Source organism: Vicia villosa, unplaced genomic scaffold (assembly GCF_029867415.1).
Source record: "Vicia villosa cultivar HV-30 ecotype Madison, WI unplaced genomic scaffold, Vvil1.0 ctg.003540F_1_1, whole genome shotgun sequence".
Classification (NCBI taxonomy): Eukaryota; Viridiplantae; Streptophyta; class Magnoliopsida; order Fabales; family Fabaceae; genus Vicia; species Vicia villosa.
In genome coordinates, this window is record NW_026706231.1 from 177159 (window position 1) to 200420 (window position 23262).

At 36.3% G+C, this 23262-nt stretch overlaps 1 protein-coding gene and 1 long non-coding RNA gene across 2 annotated transcripts; one reads left to right on the forward strand and one right to left on the reverse strand.

The window, feature by feature from the left end:
• Positions 1–14174: 14174 nt before the first annotated feature.
• Positions 14175–14621, forward strand: LOC131641158 (uncharacterized mitochondrial protein AtMg00810-like). The gene has a single exon (XM_058911472.1). It carries the CDS (start codon positions 14175–14177, stop codon positions 14619–14621), a length of 447 nt encoding a protein of 148 aa, XP_058767455.1.
• Positions 14622–20885: 6264 nt separating this feature from the next.
• LOC131641154 (uncharacterized) lies at positions 20886–21723 on the reverse strand. Its single transcript, XR_009295440.1, has 3 exons — positions 21506–21723; positions 21326–21424; positions 20886–21207 (listed from the first exon to the last, which is right to left on the reverse strand). It is a non-coding gene; the product is annotated as an uncharacterized LOC131641154 (long non-coding RNA).
• Between the last annotated feature and the right edge of the window lie 1539 nt (positions 21724–23262).

The following is a 23262-nucleotide window of genomic DNA, read 5'->3' on the forward strand; positions in this document are numbered from 1 at the left end:
AGATGCTCTAGATGAAGAGTCAGTTAGAAGATTATCAGATATATGAGAGTAACATTCCTATATTCTGTGATAATACTTCTGCTATATGTTTATCTAAGAATCCTATTCTTCATTCAAAAGCTAAACATATTGAGATTAAACATCATTTCATAAGGGACTATGTTCAGAAGGGTGTTATTTCTTTAAACTTTGTTGATACAGACCATCAATGGGCTGATATTTTTACAAAACCCCTGGCTGAAGATAGGTTTAAGTTCATTCTGAAGAATATCAGTATGGATTTATGCCCAGAATGAGGAGATGAGAAGTTCTCATGTATGAGTATCTTCTGAAGTGAAAGTGGACTATTTTTTAATCAGAAGTTCTGATTGAAATCTTTTAGAAATTATGATTCGGTTATTTCTAACGTTTCATTGTCTAAGTTGATTCAGAACCTCTTTTAAAGCAAAACAGCTGTAACGTTTTATCTCGGGATGGTAAACCTGTCGTTACTATTCATGGATAAGCGCGCGTGCAGTTGAAGGGACGCCGACCATAGGTAACTGTGCTAGTCACCTCATTTGTCTTTATTATCTCTCCTCACGTCACGTAACATTAAATGTTTTTCATCATTTACTCTCTTTCAGTTTGTCTTTATATTCTTCAAACACTTTTCCTTCCCTCTCATATTTTCTCTATTCACTCTATCTTCGTTGCATTTCTCTTCAAACCCTAGCTGTTCATTATCTGCAAATCCATCATGAACTCTTCATCAAGCCCAGGAAACCATGAAAAAGATCAAAACAACAAGAGGAAAGCTGTTGAAACATCTCCCTCCAAACCCAAAAAGATAAAGATCACCTATGACCCTCTCAAGGTGAATCCATTCGAAGCAATGTTATCTGGAAACTATTCTAGACGTGTGTTTCAACCCCCTGGTGAAAGCCCTCTATCATCTCCATCTTCTTCCTCATCTTGTTTCCTTCTAGACTCAACTTCCTCTTCATCTAACCTTTCCTCTCCCTCAGCCCATTCCGAAGAAATCTCTTCATCTTCACCCTCTGAGAATGTTGTCTCTGATAAGGATTGTGGAAGATCTGCATCAGAACCAAGTCTCCCTGACCCCTCGCCTGGAAGCCCAAGAAGCAGTCAATGAGGCGTTTCACTCCTTCATGGCATGCTGGCACAGACTTTGTCTTAGCTAGGGTCTTAGGATTTGGTCTTAGAAGTTTTTCTTTCCTTGTTGCATCTTCTCATGTAATATTTTTCGATTATCAATAAAAAGTTTCCTTGTTTTTCATTTCAGTAATTTTATTTGTCGTTTTATTCATCTGAATCTTTTGATATATTCTTTTTGATGTTATGACAAAAAGGGGGAGAAGATAAATGATAAATGATTTGATTAATCTATCTGTTGCTGGGTAAAGCTCCCACACATTTTCTAACAAGAACTGCAAGTTCTATATGGTTTAAGTGTTTTGCAGGTATAAAGTAGTGAAGAGAATCTTCAAAGCAAACACAAGAAGCTAAACCATGGAAACTGAAGCAAGCTGAGTGCTGTCAAGCTTCAGAAATCAGAAGCACTGATAATAGAATTTGATCCAGATTTGTCTATTTGATCTGACAAAATTCTATTTGCTCTGATACATTATTTTAGCCTATATGGCTCTGATACATATAATGTGTTCGAATATACATTTTATGTTCTGACTCGTTCATGCTGACTTTTGTCGTTTAGTTTTTGTTCTGTAACATTTCAGGATGTAGAGATGCTCAGATGATGCTCTGGTACATTCAACAATGTTCTGATACAAATCTAGCATGAAGTGATGTTGGTAGAAATTCAAAGCTCTGAAGCTATCCGAGGGAAGCAGAAATCAGAAGCTGTGAAAGTTCTAAAGATCCAGAAAACTCAAGTTCTGAAGCTGTCCTAAATGGAAGCAGAAATCAGAAGCTGTGAATGTTCAGAAGATCAAAGAAATTCAAGTTCTGAAGCTGTCCTAGATGGAAGCAGAAATCAGAAGCTGTGAATGTTCAGAAGATCAAAGAAATTCAAGTTCTGAAGCTGTCCCAGATGGAAGCAGGAATCAGAAGCTGTGAGTGTTCTAGGGATCTAAAGAAATTCTAGTTCTGAAGCTGTCCAATGGAAGCAGAAGTCAGAAGCTATGAATTCTCTGAAGACAGAAGCTTATATGATCGTCTCTACCGAAATAATCAGGGAAGTCTTTTATTAAAGTTCTTCGAGTATTTATTTCAGGGGGAGATTATTTATCTCAGGGGGAGATTGTTAATCTCAGGGGGAGACATATTCATATGCTTATGCTATAGCTGTGTAATTTGTCTTTTGCCGTCTATTCTTTCTGATCGCAAATTCATATCATTTATATATGTTTTTGTCATCATCAAAAAGGGGGAGATTGTTAGAACAAGATTTGTTCTGATCAATTATCTTAGTTTTGATGATAACAATAATATGAATTTTGCTTAAGATAATATGGTACTCTAATCCAATGCAATTTCCTTTTCAGGAAATATATAAAGAGTACGCATAATTCAGCGCTCAGAAGCTTTGTCTCAAAGGGTTCAGCATGCAACATCAGAACATGGTCTGGCAAGACATCAGAAGATGGTCGAAGCAGAATCAGAACATGGGTCTATGGAAGCATCAGAAGAACAAGAGAACAGAAGCACTGAAGTACTGATGGTATCACGCTCAGAAGCACTTCAAGGTCAGAAGATCAGAAGATGCTATGCACCAAGCTGTTTGACTCTGATGATATTCAAACGTTGTATTCACAAACATCAGATCAGAAGGAAGTACAAGTGGCAAGCTACGCTGACTGACAAAAGGAACGTTAAAAGCTACTAAAGGCTACGTCCGTAGACACAGCGTGAACAAGGCTCGAGGTAGTTGACAAAAGCGTATAACATTAAATGCGATGCTGTACGGAACACGCAAAGCATTAAATGCACTCAACGGTCATCTTCTCCAAACGCCTATAAATATGAAGTTCTGATGAGAAGCAAGGTTAACGATTCCGCACCAAAATAACTCAAATCAACTTGCTTAAACTCTGTTCAAATCAAAGCTCAGAATCTTCATCTTCATCAAAGCTCACTACATTGCTGTTGTAATATATTAGTGAGATTAAGCTTAAACGTTAAGAGAAATATCACAGTTTGTGATTATCGCTTTTAAGAAGCATTTGTAATACTCTTAGAATTGATTACATTAAGTTGTAAGGAACTAGAGTGATCGTGTGGATCAGAATACTCTAGGAAGTCTTAGAGGTTATCTAAGCAGGTTGTAACTAGAGTGATCGTGTGGATCAGTAGACTCTAGAAAAGTCTTAGAGGGTATCTAAGCAGTTGTTCCTGGAGTGATCAGTGTGTGATCAGAAGACTCTGGAAGACTTAGTTGCTGACTAAGTGGAGAACCATTGTAATCCGTGCGATTAGTGGATTAAATCCTCAGTTGAGGTAAATCATCTCTGCGGGGGTCGACTGGAGTAGTTTAGTTAACAACGAACCAGGATAAAAATAACTGTGCAATTTATTTTTATCTGTCAAGTTTTTAAAGCTACACTTATTCAAACCCCCCCTTTCTAAGTGTTTTTCTATCCTTCAGATGAGTCTTGTCCGAAATTAGTCGGAAAATGTAGTGTTATTGATGGTGCAGGTATCTCAATCGAGAGCATACTCAAGGATTCGGAGTTTAAACTTGATGAACAAAAAGATGGCCTCTTAGCTGAGAAAATTGAGGAGGAAGTGGATCATGCACCAGAAAAGAAAGTGGAAGATCACTCAAAGAACAAAAGTGATCTACCTATGGAATGTAAATCTTCAAAAGATCATCCTATGGAAAACACTCTAGGAGACATTTCAAAAGGGGTAACAACACGGTCAAAGATAAGTAACTTTTGTTTTCATTATTCTTTCGTCTCTCAGATTGAGCTTAAAAACTCCAAAGATGCTTTAGTCGATGAACATTGGTATTTATCCATGCAAGAAGAGCTAAACCAATTTAAGAGAAATGAGGTTTGGGACCTTGTCCCTCCTCCGCGAGACCATCGAGTAATTGGCACTAAATGGGTGTTTAGGAACAAACTAGACGAAAATGGAATAATTATTCGCAACAAGGCTCGTCTTCTTGCTCAAGTGTATAATCAAGAGGAAGGGATAGACTATGAGGAGACCTATGCTACGGTCGCCCGACTCGAGGCTATACGCCTATTAGTAGCTTATGCATGCTCACAAGATTTTAAACTATTTCAAATGGATGTAAAAAGTGCTTTCTTAAATGGTCACATTAATGAAGAAGTATATGTATCTCAACCTCCCGGTTTTGAAAATGTTGGTTATATTGATCATGTGTACAAGCTAAAGCGCGCTTTGTATGGTCTTAAACAAGCTCCTAGAGCTTGGTACGAGCGTCTTAGCAATTTTTTGATCAATCAAGGTTTTTTGAGAGTCAAGGAGTTTTCTAAGCTTATGCAGGGAGAATTTGAGATGAGCATGATGGGTGAACTAAACTACTTCTTTGGTCTTCAAATAAAACAACTAAAGGAAGGTATGTAACACCCTTATAATTTTAATATTAATTTAACTGGAATATTGAATTAATAATTAGAATTATTAAGGATTTTGTGAAAATAATAGAAAAATAATGGTTTATGGCATTGGGCCATGTGAGGAAATAGTAAAAGAAAGGGGTGTGATATAGTAATCCTTTTACTAATTTTATAATTATTTTCATAAAACAATTGGAATTGGGAAGAAAGAAAGAACGTGCAAGAACAGAGGTTTGAGAACACGAAGAATGTGAAGGAGAACTATAGAGGGAGAGACCAAGGATAAAGAACTCTTGTCTAAGGTAAGGGGGGACTCTCCATTTAATCTCTTTTATCGTGTTATGAATGATGATATTGATTAGGGATGTTGTTTAGATCAAGAGGTTCCATATTTTGATTTGTGTTACTGTGTTAATCTGTATATTGAAACCTATGATCATGAATCCCTAATGAATTGAGTCTAAATTATGTTTTAGATCCAAAACGCAAGTTGTACAGGTGAAATCGCGAAGAAGATGAATGGGTAAGTAGCAAATTCTGAGAACCGCTGCCCATTTACGTATGGTACGCGTATGATACGCGTATGGGGGGGGTGGTACGCGTATGGTACGCTCCCAGTTGGGCACCAGAATTGCACTTCCTGCTCGTACGCGTATGTGACTTGGCTAGTACGCGTATGCTTGCTTGATACGCCTATGTGTATGTTTTCTGTGGAAATATGGTTTTGTTCATACGCGTATGATACGCGTATGGTGTGTGTGTTTTGTGTGGAATATTGGTTCTGCTCATACGCGTATGGTACGCGTATGATGCGTGTTTTTGTGGAATTCTAGCCTTGTTGGTACGCGTATGGTACGCGTATGGCCAGCGTGACTTGCAGATTTTGCTGTTTTGGTGATTTTGAAAGTTCGATGATGAGTAACTTTTAAACTGTTGATTTGTTTGGAATGATGCTTGAATTATGATGATTAGAATGAGATAAATCGTATGATTAATTGATATATGAATTTATGGAATGATGCAATTATATATATATATATATATATATATATATATATATATATATGGAACATACTTGTTGATGATGATGAATGATGATGAATGAGTATAAGATGGTGCTACTCGTAGTATGATGATGATGATAGTATGTTGTATATATGTTTGCATGCATTCATAGTCATTGACAAGGGTTGTATCCTAATGATGAGAGGATACAGTGAAAGGCAAGATTCCCATTGTGTGGAATTTGTGCTGGCAGGGCCGTATCTCGATGATGATAGATCGGTCGATGGGTTTTCCCATTGATGATGTTGGTACCACATGCATAGTGTCAGTTTCATACATATGCATGATTTTTATAACATGACTATTTTATGTTATGTAATGACTTGATGGATTGTAGACGTATATGATGGAATGTTTGAATATGAAACGATTGGGTGAATGATATAACTATGATATGTTGTTATTTATGATGCAATAACATTGGTTAACTGTGATGAGACTCACCCTTACTTGTTGTCATTTTCAGATTGAGGATAGCGGCTGTTGAAAGAGTATTGTGGTGTACTTTCCGTTTATATCGTATCCACAGGGATTATTGCGATATCACCGCCGTTCTATAGCCTATTTTGTCTTGAGTTAATGTTACTTTTGTTTTAGGTTTGCAAAAGATCATTCAATCACTTTAGTAGCAAAGAGTAAATTAATGAAAGTTCTAAGTTAAAGAAAATGTATCAAGATTCGATTTCATCGACCTAAATTTGTATGTTTCCTTATAAATAGATGCTTATGAACTTGCTAACGATCAATATAATTACGTATCGACACCTATATCGTCCGTGTCCGCAACGATATAGTTAGATTTACCGTATTGTTTAACCGACGATTTCTCCACCGTTTAAACAATACAAATAACGTTTTAAAACCGATACTTAGTAAACATCAAACTCTAAATCCATGTCTGCAACTTATAGTTTGAAAGATGATGAGTTAGGTCTAGATACAAACATTGATGTCTCAAACATTTATACCAAAGAAAAGCTTTAATAAACAAACTAAACCATCTATATTGATCATCACTTGTTCATACACATATATTCACAAGAAAAACATACAAAAGGCTAGGAAGATTACATCTTATCTTGATACAAAAGGGATTTAGCTATCCATGAGAATGGTAGCTTGCATACGAAGGAAAGGATGAAGATCAACAAGCATCAAAGGCGATTAATCGACGATCAAGGCTTCCAATCTTCAACTCTATGTTTGCTACAGTGTATTATGCTCTTGGTTCTCTCTAAAATATCTCTACATATATTCAAAAGTGATCTGGCCCATAAACAAATAAACAAAGTTTCGCAGACCGCGCTTAGCGCGGTGCAGCCCGCTAAGCGCGCTATCAATAATTGCTTAAACCGCCCAACCGCGCTAAGCGGGCTCCAGACCTTGCTTAGCGCGGAACTCTCTGCCAGAACTTCCTTCTTTTCTTCAAAAGCGCGCTTAGCGGGCTCAACCTCGCTTAGCGCGCTACCTCTTTTCAGCAATCCTTGGCTTTGGTCTTGGAACATCTTCAAAGTGCTTTTTCCATGGTCCAAGCTTCCAATTATCTATAAAAACTACAAAATCCAACATAGATTGCAAAGATAAGAACTATTCAACAATAATATAAATATAAGAATAAATATATACCAAATGACAATAAAATACTACTATTAACCACAAAAAGACTTGAGAGTTACCAAAAATTACCTAAGATATTTACACAAATTGGTAACTAACAGCGGCGCGACATGGTGAGGATTAGCTCATAAGTCGGTTTTAGTTATTGTGTCGGTGTCATGCTCTGATAGATGTAACACCGGGAACGTGACGTGTTGAGTTTCGATTATAACTCTATTTATTTGTTTTGTTTGAAGTCTGATACATTAATGATGTAATGTTGACTTGATGATTTAATTCCGCTGTGTAAACATGATTTTGTCTAATGAGTTATAATCAGATGTTTTCAGTGAATGCATGGCATATGCCGAACATGTGTTTCTTTTATTTATGAATTGTGGCACCTCTTGGCATGTTACTCTGATTAATATTTGTGTAATTGCCACGGGGTATTAGAGGGGTGTTACAATAGTGGTATCAGAGCATAGTCGGCCGTTGTGACCAGAGTCTTAGTGTCAGTCTTTCCTGAGTATGCGACTAATACGAGTTATTCGTCAATACTTTTGTTCTGACTGGATTGTTTGTGATGTAAGCAGAACAGTGGCTGGAAGAGGAGGAAGAAACGATGATGTTATCGCTGAGGCTCTGGGCATGATTGCTGGTGTGCTTGGTGGAAATGTTGTAGGAGCAGGGATTGGTGCTGAAAGGAAATTGGGGAATTTTCAGAGGAACAATCCTCCATTGTTCAAAGGCACGCATGATCCTGAAGGTGCTCAGAAATGGCTAAAGGAGATCGAGAGAATTTTCAGAGTCATCGATTGTGCTGAGAATCTCAAGGTGAGGTATGGCACACATATGCTGTCGGAGGAAGCTGATGACTGGTGGTTGGCCACCAGAGCTGAACTGGATGCTGATGGTATAGAAATTACGTGGGCTATATTGAAAAGGGAATTTCTGAGGAGGTATTTTCCTGAGGATGTTAGAGGTAGAAAAGAGATTGAATTTCTAGAACTGGTTCAAGGTAATATGACGGTACCAGAGTATGCTGCAAAGTTTGTGGAACTAGCAAAGTACTATGTGCACTACAATAATGATGAAGCTAGTGAGTTCTCAAAATGTGTTAAATTTGAGAATGGTCTTCGTGATGAGATCAAGCAGGGCATTAGGTACCAGAGGATTTGGAGGTTTGTTGACTTAGTGGACTGTAGCAGGATTTTTGAAGAGGATAAGAACAAGCTGAAGTCATCTCACTCTCGCGAGTTGGTTGACAGAAAGGGGAAGAAACATATGGATAGAGGTAAGCCATATGGTAGAGGTAAGTCTGCTGATTGGAAGAAACCCAGTGGGGAGATTCCAGTGCTCGTATCAGATGTTATAATTGTGGTGAGATGGGACATCATAGGAACGAGTGTAAGCTTGATCAGAAGAAGTGTTACAAGTGTGACCAAGTGGGCCATATTGCTGCTGATTGTAAGAAGAAGGTTGTGACTTGTTACAACTGTGGCGAAGAGGGTCACATTAGTCTAAATTGTACCAAGCCAAAGAAGAACCAAGCGGGAGGAAAGGTTTTTGCTTTTACCGGGTCAGAGACTACTCCAGAAGACAGATTGATTAAAGGTACGTGTTTCATTCATGGCACACCTTTAGTTGCGATTATTGATACTGGAGCAACTTATTCTTTTATTTCTTTGGATTGTGCTGAGAGGTTGAATCTAGAGATATCTGACATAAATGGAAGTATGGTTATTGACACTCTTGCGTCGGGTTCAGTAACTACTTCGTCTGCATGCTTGAATTGTCTGGTTGACATTTTTGGTAGAGAATTCGGGATGGACTTAGTGTGCCTTCCGTTGAAACAACTCGATGTAATCCTGGGAATGAACTGGTTGGAATTCAACCATGTTCATATCAACTGTTTTGCGAAGACGGTAATTTTTCCTAAAGAGGTTAATTATGATAATCTGGAAATGACGGCTAGACAGGTGAATGAAGCTATCGAAGATGGTGCAACAGTGTTTATGTTGTTCGCATTGATGAATTTGAAAGAAAAAGTGATGAGTAGCGAGCTACCAGTGGTATGTGAGTTTCCAGAAGTTTTTCTGGAAGATGTGAATGAATTGCCACTGGAAAGAGAAGTAGAGTTTTCTAATGATTTGGTTCCGGGAACTAGTCCGGTGTCGATGGCACCGTATCGTATGTCTCCGTTCGAGTTGGCTGAACTGAAGAAGCAGTTAGAAGAATTGCTTGAGAAGAAATTCATTCGTCCTAGTGTTTCTCCGTGGGGTGCGCCTGTATTGTTAGTGAAGAAGAAAGAGGGTTCAATGAGGTTGTGTGTGGATACAATTGAACAAGGTTACTATCAAGAATCGGTATCCATTGCCGAGGATTGATGATTTGATGGATCATCTAGTTGGGGCGCGTGTGTTTAGTAAAATTGATCTGAGGTCTGGGTATCACCAAATCCGTGTGAAAGACGACGATATTCAGAAGACTTCCTTCAGAACGAGGTATGGACATTACGAGTATTCGGTAATGCCGTTTGGGGTTGCTAATGCACCTGGCGTTTTTATGGAATATATGAACAGGATCTTTCATCCTTATCTTGATAAGTTAGTGGTGGTATTTATAGATGATATCCTGATATATTCTAAGAATGAGGAAGAACATGCGGAACATCTCAGAACTGCGTTAGAGCTGTTAAAAGAGAAGCAACTTTTTGCCAAATTGTCGAAGTGTGAATTTTGGTTAGAGGAAGTCAGTTTTCTCGGACATGTGATTTCTAAGAATGGTATTGTTGTTGATCCTACAAAGATAGAAGCTGTATATTAGTGGGAAGCTCCGAAGTCAGTGTCAGAGATCCATTGTTTTCTTGGTCTTGCAAGTTACTACAGGAAGTTCATCGAAGGATTTTCAAAGTTAGCCTTTCCGTTAACTAAATTAACCAGGAAGGGACAAGCTTTTATTTGGGATGCAAAATGTGAAGAAGGATTCCAAGAACTGAAGAGGAGGTTGACTAGTGCTCCTATCTTGATTTTGCCAAATCCGACAGAATCGTTTGTGGTTTATTGTGATGCTTCATTGATGGGTTTAGGTTGTGTATTGATGTAGAATCAACAAGTAGTCGCTTATGCGTCGAGACAACTCAAAGTGCATGAAAGGAATTATCCGACTCATGATTTGGAGTTGGCAGCTGTGGTTTTTATTTTGAAGCTATGGCGAAACTATTTGTATGGTTCTAGATTTGAAGTGTTCAGTGATCATAAGAGTCTGAAGTATCTCTTTGATCAGAAAGAGCTGAATATGAGGTAGAGAAGGTGGTTAGAATTCCTTAAAGATTATGATTTTGGTTTGAATTACCATCCGGGTAAGGCAAACGTGGTTGCTGATGCATTGAGTAGGAAGACTTTACATATGTCTATGCTAATGGTGAAGGAATTGGATTTGATTGAACAGTTCAGAGACTAGAGTTTGGTATGTGAAGGTACTCCTACTAGTGTTAAATTGGGTATGTTAAAACTGACTAGTGGTATTCTTGAAGAAATCAGAGAAGGTCAGAAAGCTGATGTTGAATTGATCGATAAGTTGACCTTGATTAACCAAGGCAAGGGCGGTGAATTCAGAATCGACGAGAATGGTATACTGAGGTTTGGTGACCGAGTTTGTGTTCTTGATATTGCTGAACTTCGAAAACGTATTTTGGAAGAAGGACACCGTAGTGGGTTAAGTATTCATCCTGGTGCTACCAAGATGTATCATGATTTGAAAAAGTTGTTTTGGTGGCCTGGAATGAAGAAAGAAATTGCTGAGTTCGTATATTCTTGTCTGACGTGTCAGAAGTTAAAAATTGAGCATCAGAAGCTGTTTGGGTTTATGCAAGCGATGTTTATTCCTGAGTGGAAGTGGGATAGCATATCAATGGATTTTGTTTCTGGTTTACCGAGAACTGTCAAGAATTGTGAAGCTATCTGGGTCGTGGTAGACAGGTTGACGAAGTCTACACATTTTATACCGGTAAGAATGGATTATCCGATGGAGAAGCTGGCTCAATTATATATTGAGAAGATAGTTAGTCTGCATGGTATTCCTTCAAGTATCGTGTCAGACAGATATCCGAGGTTTACGTCTAAGTTCTGGGAAGGTTTGCAGAAAGCTTTGGGTACAAAGCTGAGATTGAGTTCTGATTATCATCCGCAGACTGATGGACAGACTGAGAGGACGATTCAGTCGTTAGAGGATTTATTGTGTGCTTGTGTGTTGGAAAAAGGAGGTACTTGGGATAGTTATCTGCCTTTGGTTGAATTTACCTACAACAACAGTTATCATTCGAGTATTGGTATGGCTCCGTTTGAGGCTTTGTATGGTAGGAGGTGTAGGACGCCGTTGTGTTGGTACGAATCTAGTGAGAGCGCTGTGATTGGACCAGAAATTGTACAACAGACTACGGGGAAGATTAAGATGATTCAAGAGAAGATGAAAGCTTCTCAGAGTCGTCATAAGAGTTATCATGACAAGAGGAGGAAGACATTTGAGTTTCAAGAGGGAGACCATGTGTTTATGAGAGTTACTCCTATGACAGGAATTGGTCGGGCATTGAAGTCGAAGAAGTTGACTCTGCGTTTTATTGGACCATTCCAAATTTCTGAAAGGGTGGGAGAAGTGGCATATCGTATCGCTTTACCGCCGATGCTTGCAAACTTACATGATGTATTTCATGTATCTTAGTTGAGGAAATACATTTCGGATCCGTCCCATGTGATCCAAGTAGATGATGTGCAGGTGAAAGTCAACCTAACAGTTGAGACTTTACCTGTGAGAATTGAAGATCGAAGACTGAAGCAATTGTGTGGCAAGGAAATAGCTTTAGTCAGAGTAGCTTGGGGAGGACCTGTTGAAGGAAACGTTACCTGGGAGCTAGAGAGTCAGATGAAGGATTCTTATCCAGAACTCTTTACCTGAGGTATGTTTTCGAGGACGAAAACTCTTTTAGTGGGGGAGAGTTGTAACACCCATATAATTTTAATATTAATTTAATTGGAATATTGAATTAATAATTAGAATTATTAAGGATTTTGTGAAAATAATAGAAAAATAATGGTTTATGGCATTGGGCCATGTGAAGAAATAGTAAAACAAGGGGGTGTGATATAGTAATCCTTTTACTAATTTTATAATTATTTTCATAAAACAATTGGAATTGGGAAGAAAGAAAGAACGTGAAGGAGAACTGTAGAGGGAGAGACCAAGGATCAAGAACTCTTGTCTAAGGTAAGGAGGGACTCTCCATTTAATCTCTTTTATCGTGTTATGAATGATGATATTGATTAGGGATGTTGTTTAGATTAAGAGGTTCCATATTTTGATTTGTGTTACTGTGTTAATCTGTATATTGAAACCTATGATCATGAATCCCTAATGAATTGAGTGGAATTATGTTTGGATCGAATGAAATAGCTATGGATTAATAGACTATAGATGATAGATGATTACCATGTTTTTAGAAGTGCAGAAATTCTAGTTTTAGATCCAAAACGCAAGTTGTACAGGTGAAATCGCGAAGAAGACGAATGGGTAAGTCACAGATTCTGAGAACCGCTGCCCATCTACGTATGGTACGCATATGATACGCGTATGGGGGGGTGGTACGCGTATGGTACGCTCCCCATTGTGCACCAGAATTGCACTTCCTGCTCGTATGCGTATGGTACGCGTATGGGACTTAGCTAGTACGCGTATGCTTGCTTGATACGCGTATGTGTATGTTTTATGTGGAAATATGGTTCTGTTCATACGCGTATGGTGTGTGTGTTTTGTGTGGAATATTGGTTATGCTCATACGCGTATGGTACGCGTATGATGTGTGTTTTTGTGGAATTCTAGCCCTGTTGGTACGCGTATGGTACGCGTATGGCCAACGTGACTTGCAGATTTTGATGTTTTGGTGATTTTGAAAGTTCGATGATGAGTAACTTTTAAAATGCTGATCTGTTTAGAATGATGTTTGAATTATGATGATTAGAATGAGATAAATCGTATGATTAATTGATATATGATTTTATTGAATGATGCAATTATATATATATATATATATTGAACATACTTGTTGATGATGATGATGATGATGAATGATTATAAGATGGTGCTACTCATAGCATGATGATGATGATAGTATGTTGTATATATGTTTGCATGCATTCATAGTCATTGACGAGGGCTATATCCTAATGATGAGAGGATACAATGAAGGGCAAGATTCCCATTGTGTGGAATCTGTGCTGGCAGGGCCGTATCTGGATGATGATAGATCGATCGGTGGGTTTTCCCATTGATGATGTTGGTACCACATGCATAGTGTCAGTTTCATATATATGCATGATTTTTATAACATGACTATTTTATGTTATGTAATGACTTGATGAATTGCAGACGTATATGATGGAATGTCTGAATATGAAACAGTTGGGTGAATGATATAACTATGATATGTTGTTATTTATGATGCAATAACATTGGTTAACTGTGATGAGACTCACCCTTACTTGTTGTCATTTTCAGATTGAGGATAGCGGCGCGACTTGGTGAGGATTAGCTCATAAGTCCGTTTTAGTTATTGTGTCGGTGTCATGCTCTGATAGATGTAACACTGGGAACGTGACATGTTGAGTTTCGATTATAACTCTATTTATTTGTTTTGTTTGAAGTCTGATACATTAATGATGTAATGTTGATTTGATGATTTAATTTCGCTGTGTAAACATGATTTTGTCTAATGAGTTATAATCAGATGTTTTCAGTGAATGCATGACATATGTCGAATATGTGTTTCTTCATTTATGAATTGTGGCACCTCTTATCATGTTAGTCTGATTAATATTTGTTTAATTGCCGCGAGGTATTAGAGGGGTGTTACAAGGTACCTTTGTGAGCCAAACCAAGTACTGTCAAGAACTAATCAAGCGATTTGACATGGAAAAATCAAATATCATTGACACTCCAATGCCTACTACCGTCAATCTTGACCGGGAACTTGGTAAGCCGGTTGATGTAAAAAGGTATAGAGGTATGATCGGATCCCTTCTTTACCTTATCGCTTCTCGTCCTGATATTATGTTTAGTGTTTATATGTGTGCAAGATACCAATCATGTCCTAAGGAGTCTCCTTTAAAAGCCGTTAAACGCATACTTAGGTATCTTTGTGGTACCATTAAGCATGGTTTATGGTTCTCCAAGGGTAGTGATTGTTCTTTGATAGGTTATTCTGACTCCGACTTTGCCGGTTGCAAGTTGGATAGGAAGAACACTAGTGGTACATGCCATTTCTTTTCAAATTCTTTAGTGAGTTGGCATAGCAAGAAACAAGTATCTGTTGCCTTGTCAACCGCCGAAGCGGAATATGTGGCTGCCGAAAAATGATGTGCCCAAATATTGTGGCTCAAACAACAATTACTCGATTATAATGTGAAACTTGATCATATTCCAATCTTTTGTGACAACACTAGTGCTATCAATTTAACAAAGAATCCAATTTTACACTCACGCACAAAACATATTGAGATTAGACACCATTTCTTTAGAGATCATGTAGAGAAAGGAGATGTTGTATTTGAGCATGTTGAAAGTAAAAATCAACTTGCCGACACCTTTACAAAACCTTCAGCAACCGAGCCTTTCCTACATATTTGTAGGGAACTCAGTGTTCTTGACATATTGGATATAATGCAACAATGATTGTTGCATTGGTGTTATTTATTTTTTCTCACCAAGTTGGAAACGTAAGTCAAATAGATCTATAAGAGTACAAAAGTTCTCCTCCATACTTCAAAGGTATTATCGTTTCAACTTAAAATATCTCTTTCTTGATGTCTCTATATGGTAAAACTCTACTTCACTATGCGATTCCATGATAAATATGTTTGATTATGTCTTGTGCTATATGTGATTCATGCTAGTGTCTTAATATATGTTGTGTAACACCCCAAATCTACCCGATAAATTATACAGAAAATCAGAGTATAAATTTCAAACAAGTTCATTTGAGGTATCACATATTCGTCATCTCAAAAACATTTACGACTTACTTGCCTTCATATAGATACATAGCACAAGAATTTAAAACGAAAATTAAATCATTACTAAAAATGACTTTGTTTCAAATTAAAACAATTAACTCGCAACGGAATCAACAAACTTCATAATTATTCAAATAATATCGTAGCATCTTTGCATGGTAACTTTAAGTTATAATTTAAACCAAAACCATATAAAATTCATCAAAAGAAACAATAAGTAAAACAATCGTTTATCCCCCCGAGTGCTACGTATCAGAGCGACTACCGACTCAACTCACAGCGTCTAAATCTTCATCAAAGCTATCACCTACACGTTACCAGTATAAAGGTAACGGCGAAACAAGAGAAAGGGGTAAGATATCAAACCATATAAGCAGGGTGATGATAAACAATATATTCAGGTTCAAGTTATAATAATTATCGCTTTGCGGTATAATCGTTACCGTCTAGTTTACTTCACTGTTTCAATCAACAACACAAGTCACAATATCTTACATAAGATCATATTCAAAGTTCACAACAAGTCACATAAATTGACACATCAAAATACATAACATCATAATCACACAAATGAAATGCGACTCTATCAAATGCACATGCATGTGGTACCCAAGGCTTCAGCCTCCATCGCCAATTGCCAGATAATAGAGGCATCAAAACAGGCATAAGCCTTCGTCGCTGTTTGCCAATCCAGGCCGTCGCTAAAACATGCAAATCATGAGACACTGATGAAATGCAACAAACCAAAAACATCACATAACAACGTCGCGAGACATACGCCTATATCACAAACACGTCGCCAAACATCGTCACAAAGGCATTCGCCTACATCGCCAAAATATATCAATAGTTACCGATAAAAATCGTCATCTTAAATCCTGCACTTTGCAATAATTCATAAAAACTCATCGCAACATCGCAATATATCACACGACAAATCAACAACAATAATTCATCACAGATAATTCACGCAAACATCGCCATACTTCACAAAACTCACAAAAATATGTCACGTCGCAACATTACCAAAAACACCGCAAGCACAACGGTTATCGGATTATTCCCGAACACTCCTAATATTATTCAACTTGCTATATATTTTTCCATCTATTATTATATTCCTATGCTACTTATATAATGCCTCTGTTACGAAATTCGTCACAACCCTGATGGGCAACAAAGTGCTACTGTTATTTTGATTAACTAATTCTTTCTATATTATTAACTCACAAAAATTATAATAATATATAATTATAATTCGACAGAGTTTCGAAGGGACTCTAAACAACTCTATAATAATTCATACAACTCTAAAGTGCCCAAACATACCCTACTGGCAATTCTTCTTACATATAAGGGTAACTATTATGCATCAAATTGGCTAATAGTCTTGACTCAAGTAATAATAAAACGACTCTAAATGGTCAAATACTTTCAATTTTAATCTATAGTTTATCAGATTTTACTCTAAACAACTTGAAAGCAACTCTGACAACCCTATTGACAACTCTAACAACACTACTGAAGATAATTTAAATTGATCAAATAATACAAATATTCATCTCTAACTCAAAACTCCTAAAAATATTACACTAATAATATTAAACTATTATTATTATTATTATTATTATTATTATTATTATTATTATTATTATTATTATTATTATAAACATGGTTGTTAGTCTCAAGCATAGTTCCGCTACAGTACATTTTACATTGTGTTCTCTATCAATTGTGATGTAACAATTTCTTATATAGCTATCAAAGACCTATGCTGCCAAAGTGAATACCTGATAATAAAAAGTGACGCTACACTGTTTTACCAAATTGCCATATATATTAATTGTTATCTATCCAATTGTCATGTTTAAGAAAATATAGGCTGCTACAGTATCGATCACATACTAATAATGAAACGCTACACCAATTATATATAATAACTAGTAACAAACCCGTGAGTTCGCACGGGTTCTGGTACGGGACGTGCATTTGTTTTAGATGTATATTTTTAATAGGAAAATATTTGGTATCTATGAAAAAATAATAATTAAATGTATAGAAAAATATCTAGTATCCGTGAAAAATGATAATTGAATATATAAAAAAATGTCTGGTACCTGTAAAAAAACTAACAATTGAATATAAAGAAAAATGTCAGGTACCCGTGAAAAAAATGATAATTGAATGTATAGAAAAATGTCTGGTACCCGTAAAAAAAAAAATTAAATGTATAGAAAAATGTTTGGTACCCTTAAAAAAAATAATTGAATGTATAGAAAATAAAAGATATTAATTAATAAAAGATTGAATTTGTGTTAAAGTTGGAAAATAAAACATATTAGTAAAAGACTAAATTTTGATTAAAATGGATAAAGTTATAAAAATACTAATATTAAAAAAATTAAATTAGTTTATTTAAGTTTATCTACTACCATTAGTTTTGTACATATAGATTATAAAAACCCATAGCATATATAGAAACATCCCCTAAAGTTTTTGAAATAAATTACTTATTTCAAAGGCATGTATATTTGTTATCCACTAAATTAGTATAGACCATTTCCTTACTCCTATTAAAAATTTCTTGATCCCTCTATAGTAGAAGAATAGATAAATATTGGTATGAGCAGAAAGGAATCACTGACTTTTGTCTTCATGCTTAATTCACCGACTTGATTTCTTAAAGCTCAAAGCTATTCAATGGATAAATGGTCTATATTAATTTAAAAGTAATTTTCCAGCGTGTGAATCATTAAAAGAGTTTTGTTGAATTAATTAACTTTTAAGGGTTTGATAGCTTTGCTTAGCAATGTGAAAGAATAATCTAATAGCAACATTGAATCGACCTGGTACCAGCCACAAAAATACAAATAATAGCAAAACAAGAAACATAACTTTTAACGCCAAAAATATATTCCATATGAAAATTAATGGAAGAAAATTTGATCACAACCTAGCATTGCATATAGGGGTGTTCATGGGTTGGGTAAACCCAATAAACTCAGTAAAACCCACCCAAACCGATCCAAAAAAGTGGGTTGGGTCGGGTTATTGGGTGAATACGGTTTTCAAAAATGAAAACCCATTCAAAATAATTGGGTTATGGGTAAAACCACACCCAACCCACAAAACCCATGGGTTATTGAGTGACTATATTTTTTCTCTTTTTTTGTAATTTGACAAGTGATGACTTTGATGTTTTTAATTTTGCTTGCTTCAATTTCAACTTTTTGAACATCTTTTATTTAGTAAGTAATGATTTTAACTTATTTAGGATGTCACATTTTGATTATTTTGATGCTAGTTCTAATAAATTGCAAGTATTTTATGCAATTCTAGGTTTTACTAATGTAACTTTGGTTTTTACAAATATATGTTTATGATAAATTTCATTATACATTTTGACATTTGATGTTTAAAAAAACAACAGTAATATGTTAAGCTATTTATTAAGAAAAAATGTAACATATCATTAATAATTATATAAAGAAAAATAATATTGGGTAACCCATTACCCAACCCAATCCAACCCATAAATTTGTGGTTTTACCCAAACCAACCCAATGATATTGTGGGTGGTTATTTTTCGTCACCCAAACCAGTGTACCATGTACGGGTTGGGTTATGGTTTTGGCTAAATTCAACCCAAACCGACCCATGAACACCCCTAATTGCATATGCGTCCATGCTTATGCACAAACAATCAAATAAATATGTATTCTCTACCAGCTTCTTCAGTTGTGAGCATGCTAAATTAAATAATTATAGGGTCCATCTCTTCTTTTTACATGACATGGTGACCCTTACATTTAGTGCAGAAAAACAAAAAAATTGATGTAATAGTGATTTTATGCTGTCAAATAGTTTTATATATTTTCAATAATGTAACCACCATATAGTAATGAAAGCAACTTCTCAAGAGATCTAAATAAAACCATGCTGCTACAATTCATGTTAGTTTTATAGCACTTGAGAAAGAGATGGAGAAAAAAAGGTAAATGGCTTAAGAATTTCTAGACAGGGAAAAGAGAGAAAGATACAGAAAAAGAGAAATCTATAATAAACCAAAATTTTTCTAATGGAACAGAAAATCCAACTACGCCAGTTTCAAGTTCAAATTCAAGTTCTACAAAGGAGAAAAAGAGATGCAGTTTTAGAAGATCGTCTGCAATGGCCACGCCAACGGTTTCTAAGGAGTTGAATAAATCAGAAGTTATTGCTTCAGTGACAGTACCAATTGTTACTGTTACTGATATTCAGAATGAGCAGAGAAATCATGCTATTGCTATGGTTGTTGCTACTGCGGCGGCAGCTGATGCTGCAGTGGCTGCTGCACAGGCTGCTATTGAATCCAAAGCCTCGGCTCCAACTCCTATAACATCAAATGCATCCACACTAATATCTTTCTCCATGCCTTTATCATCTTCATACTCGCTTCCGACCGAACTGCTCTCCTTTGGTGTTTGAAGAGAATCTGGCACACGGTAGGCAAGTTATGTATCATTCCTTTATAGAAAAACTAAAGTAAATAGTACATGCTATTTGGATTCATAGCGAGTTAGCCAAAATCACTGCGGCATCGTGATATTTTTGAAACTAAAAAGGGGGCAAACTGTGATTCTGACATCAAATCCAAATACGCATAAAGACAAAATCACTACCTTGAGGAAGTTAACAGATGGATATTTACCACATGATGTATCCAAAAATGGCGACAATTTCCTGCATTTGGAGTTTAATGCACCTTCGGCAAGATCATTGTCATTTGGAAGTTCTTTTCGCAATACCTCGTAATCTTTAACCGTTTCTTCCCACTTTTCTAGCTGCATTTAAAAAAGGAGATTGAAAAAATGAAGTCTCTAAACTTCTTCACATCAGTACTATCATAAAACCGGAAAAGCCAATTTACCTTGTTATATGATGTAGCCCTTCAAAGAAGAGCTTTTGTATAATTTGGTTGGTAAAATAAAGCTTGGTTAAAGTCATCAATTGTTTTTTGCCATTCACCAATCTTATATCAACATGCTGCTCAATTGCAATACAGAACAGAATTTTAAGGGTCCAATCTCAAACCTTTACGATCTCGGCAGGAGGAGAAGCACCACCAGTTGTTGGCCTAATATAGAGAACAACATGTTAATAGGAACATCCTGATGTAGAACATTAAATGTATGAAACAGTACATAAAGACATGCATGCACCAACCAATTTAATTCTATCTCTAATCCCTATACACATTACATAAAGGAAATTATGCATCAGCATGCACATATTGACAAACACCATATATACATATAATAAACACATAAAGGTAGTGAAGAAGAATACTCACAGGCTTGAAATCATAGGTAAGGCAGAAGACACCATAGCAATCAGGCTTACCCTTGGGAACATGAGTTTGTGCAGCTGGAACCTGCACTTGAATGAAAATCAAAACCACAAAAATCATATGATTACTACGCAATAACAATTGAATGAGATGGCAAGAGATCTCTTTCAGTTAATCAGAGGTCATAGTTTAAAACCCAACTTGGGATATATAGTATGTAATTTCCCTACCAAATTTCACTTTGAGTAACATCATCCCTAACGACGCCCTTGTCGCCAGGAGAACGACCTGTTAACACCATAAAGTGTTGCCAACGCTCCATCGGAAGTAACAAATGAACCTTTCTTATACCTGATAGCCTGCTCATACTACTTTGCACCCAATCTAAACAAATTGCATTTGTAAAGAACATCTGTAAGGAACTGTGTTTAAATAACAATACCCGAGTTCAAATTGCATCTGATATGCGACATGCTTAAAACACTCCAGCAGCACCCGTAAGCCACAATTGAGCAGTAGTGATAAGACTTAGTCCAAGACCCTGACAGCGTTGCTGATCCACAGAGAAAACATGCATATTCCCTTTAACCAATTGTGGCCTCTATAAGCAAAAAATATGAAGAAACAAACCAAATAGATTAGGCTAGCAAAAATCACAGTTGAAACTTGAAAGATCAAACTTGAAAAATCACAGTTGAAACTTGAAAGATAAAAAATACCCTTTATTTGCTTAATCCTTTCTACCCTTTCAGATTGAAGCCTTTGTGTATGTTTTCGCATTAAAGTTTGTCGTAAAGAAACGATCAGCTTCTAGCCTCCTAAACACCATAATCACCACATAAAACCATAAGATTCCAAATCTTATTTTAGTTTCGTACTATATAGAGATGAAAACTTACCTTGAAGCCATGATTTCCCTTTCTGTAGATTGAGCATTTCCCGAACCATATTTCTGAGATTCCATAACATTCACGTCTCAGCGAGTGTAAGAACCGTCAGCTGCTTAAGCTTAAGGATCTTATCAGGTGTCAATTATGGAAGACAGTTAGCATTACCTATAAGCCATTCAAACTTTTTAATGAACACCGATATATTATTTGCATTTCCACATAAATGGTAAAAGCATTAGGAAATCATGAATAAAGATAACTGTAGAAATCTCACTACTGTTATTTGCAAATCATAAAATAAAGTGTTGAACATGAATAGAGTTGTGATAAAAACTATGGATCACTTATCTTTCAAATGGCGACCTCGGCCCAACAATTCACACCTCATTCGGTTGGACATTCTGTTGTCAAATTCTGCAAGGACCTGTGAGTCACATGTAACTTCTAATTAACACTCTGCATATTCCTAAACCATGATGAACAAACACAATGTTAGCAATATAGAAATTTCACACCCAATGTACAAAATCTAGTGAATGTTAGGGATGATCAAACCTTCCCAGTTGCTCGGTTATGTCTAAGGCCAATGTAAAACTCATCATTCAACAACTTCCCATTGTTTGTGCCAACATCGATCGTTATCACGTGAAAAGAGAAAGTGAAGTAATGTTAGAACAAACATGAATATGAATAAGAAGTCTCAAGAAGATTCATAATTCATCATTAGGGTTTATGTGAAGGAATCCGAATTTTTAAGGGGAATGATTCAAATCATGTTTAAAGGCCTCATACAGTTTCACAGAACAATCATCGGCCTAATCTTTACTACAAATCACAAATAAAATTTGGTTCACAGTAAAGAGAAAAAAATAAGTTAACATCTGAGTCAAATTTTTTTACTGCAGAAAATCAACAATAACATCACAGTTATGGTTCAGTACTAGGGGATTACGATTCAAAACCCTAAAATTTCATCATCACCGTCATCCTTATCTATAAAAATTTTCCAAAAACAATGAGAATAAAGAAAAAGAACGCAGTTCATATTCAGTAAACCTGATACAACACTAACATTCATGAAACCCTATTTCATCATCATCTTCCTCATTTTTTACACAAACCCTTCAGAAAATATTGAGAGAAGAAGAGAGATTATAGAACTCAAAATACCAAAAAACAAAGAAAGATCTCACCAATTTGCTGTGACTTTCAGCGTCACCAACATCATCATCAATTTTCACGACCGTAACCCTCTACAACAACCATTAACGGTTCAGAATCAACATCACGATATAATCAGCAAACGCGTTCATCGTCATCATCAATATCATATTCATCATCGCGAACTCAACAACAAACCCTCAACAAACAACAAACCCATCAACCAACAACCGGATTCAATAACAAAACTGGATGCACAGAAATCAGAAGAAGAACGATATCATAGAAAGAGTTAGGAAATTGGTTTAATTTTTGGAAGGAAAATGAAGAGAGATAGGGTTTGTATTGATTGGAGAAAAACCATAGTTGCAAGCAATCTGAAAAGTTGAGCCTGCAGATTTGACAGGGAAAGGTTTTCATTGAATGAAAAGGTGAATAGGGTTTTTGCGAATAAAGAGGAGAAAGATGGGGAAAATAGAGAAGAGGAGTGAAATTGGAAAGAGAAAGCAATCTGATGCAAAGAGAGTGTCCACGTGTATAGTCTAAATGAAGAGGAATTGAGAAAAGGGCATTTTTGGTATTTCCAGAACAATTAACTTTCTTAT

Coding starts and splice junctions, on each gene's coding strand:
- LOC131641158 (XM_058911472.1), top strand. CDS start 14,175: ATGGAAAAATCAAATATCATTGACACTCCAATGCCTACTACCGTCAAT.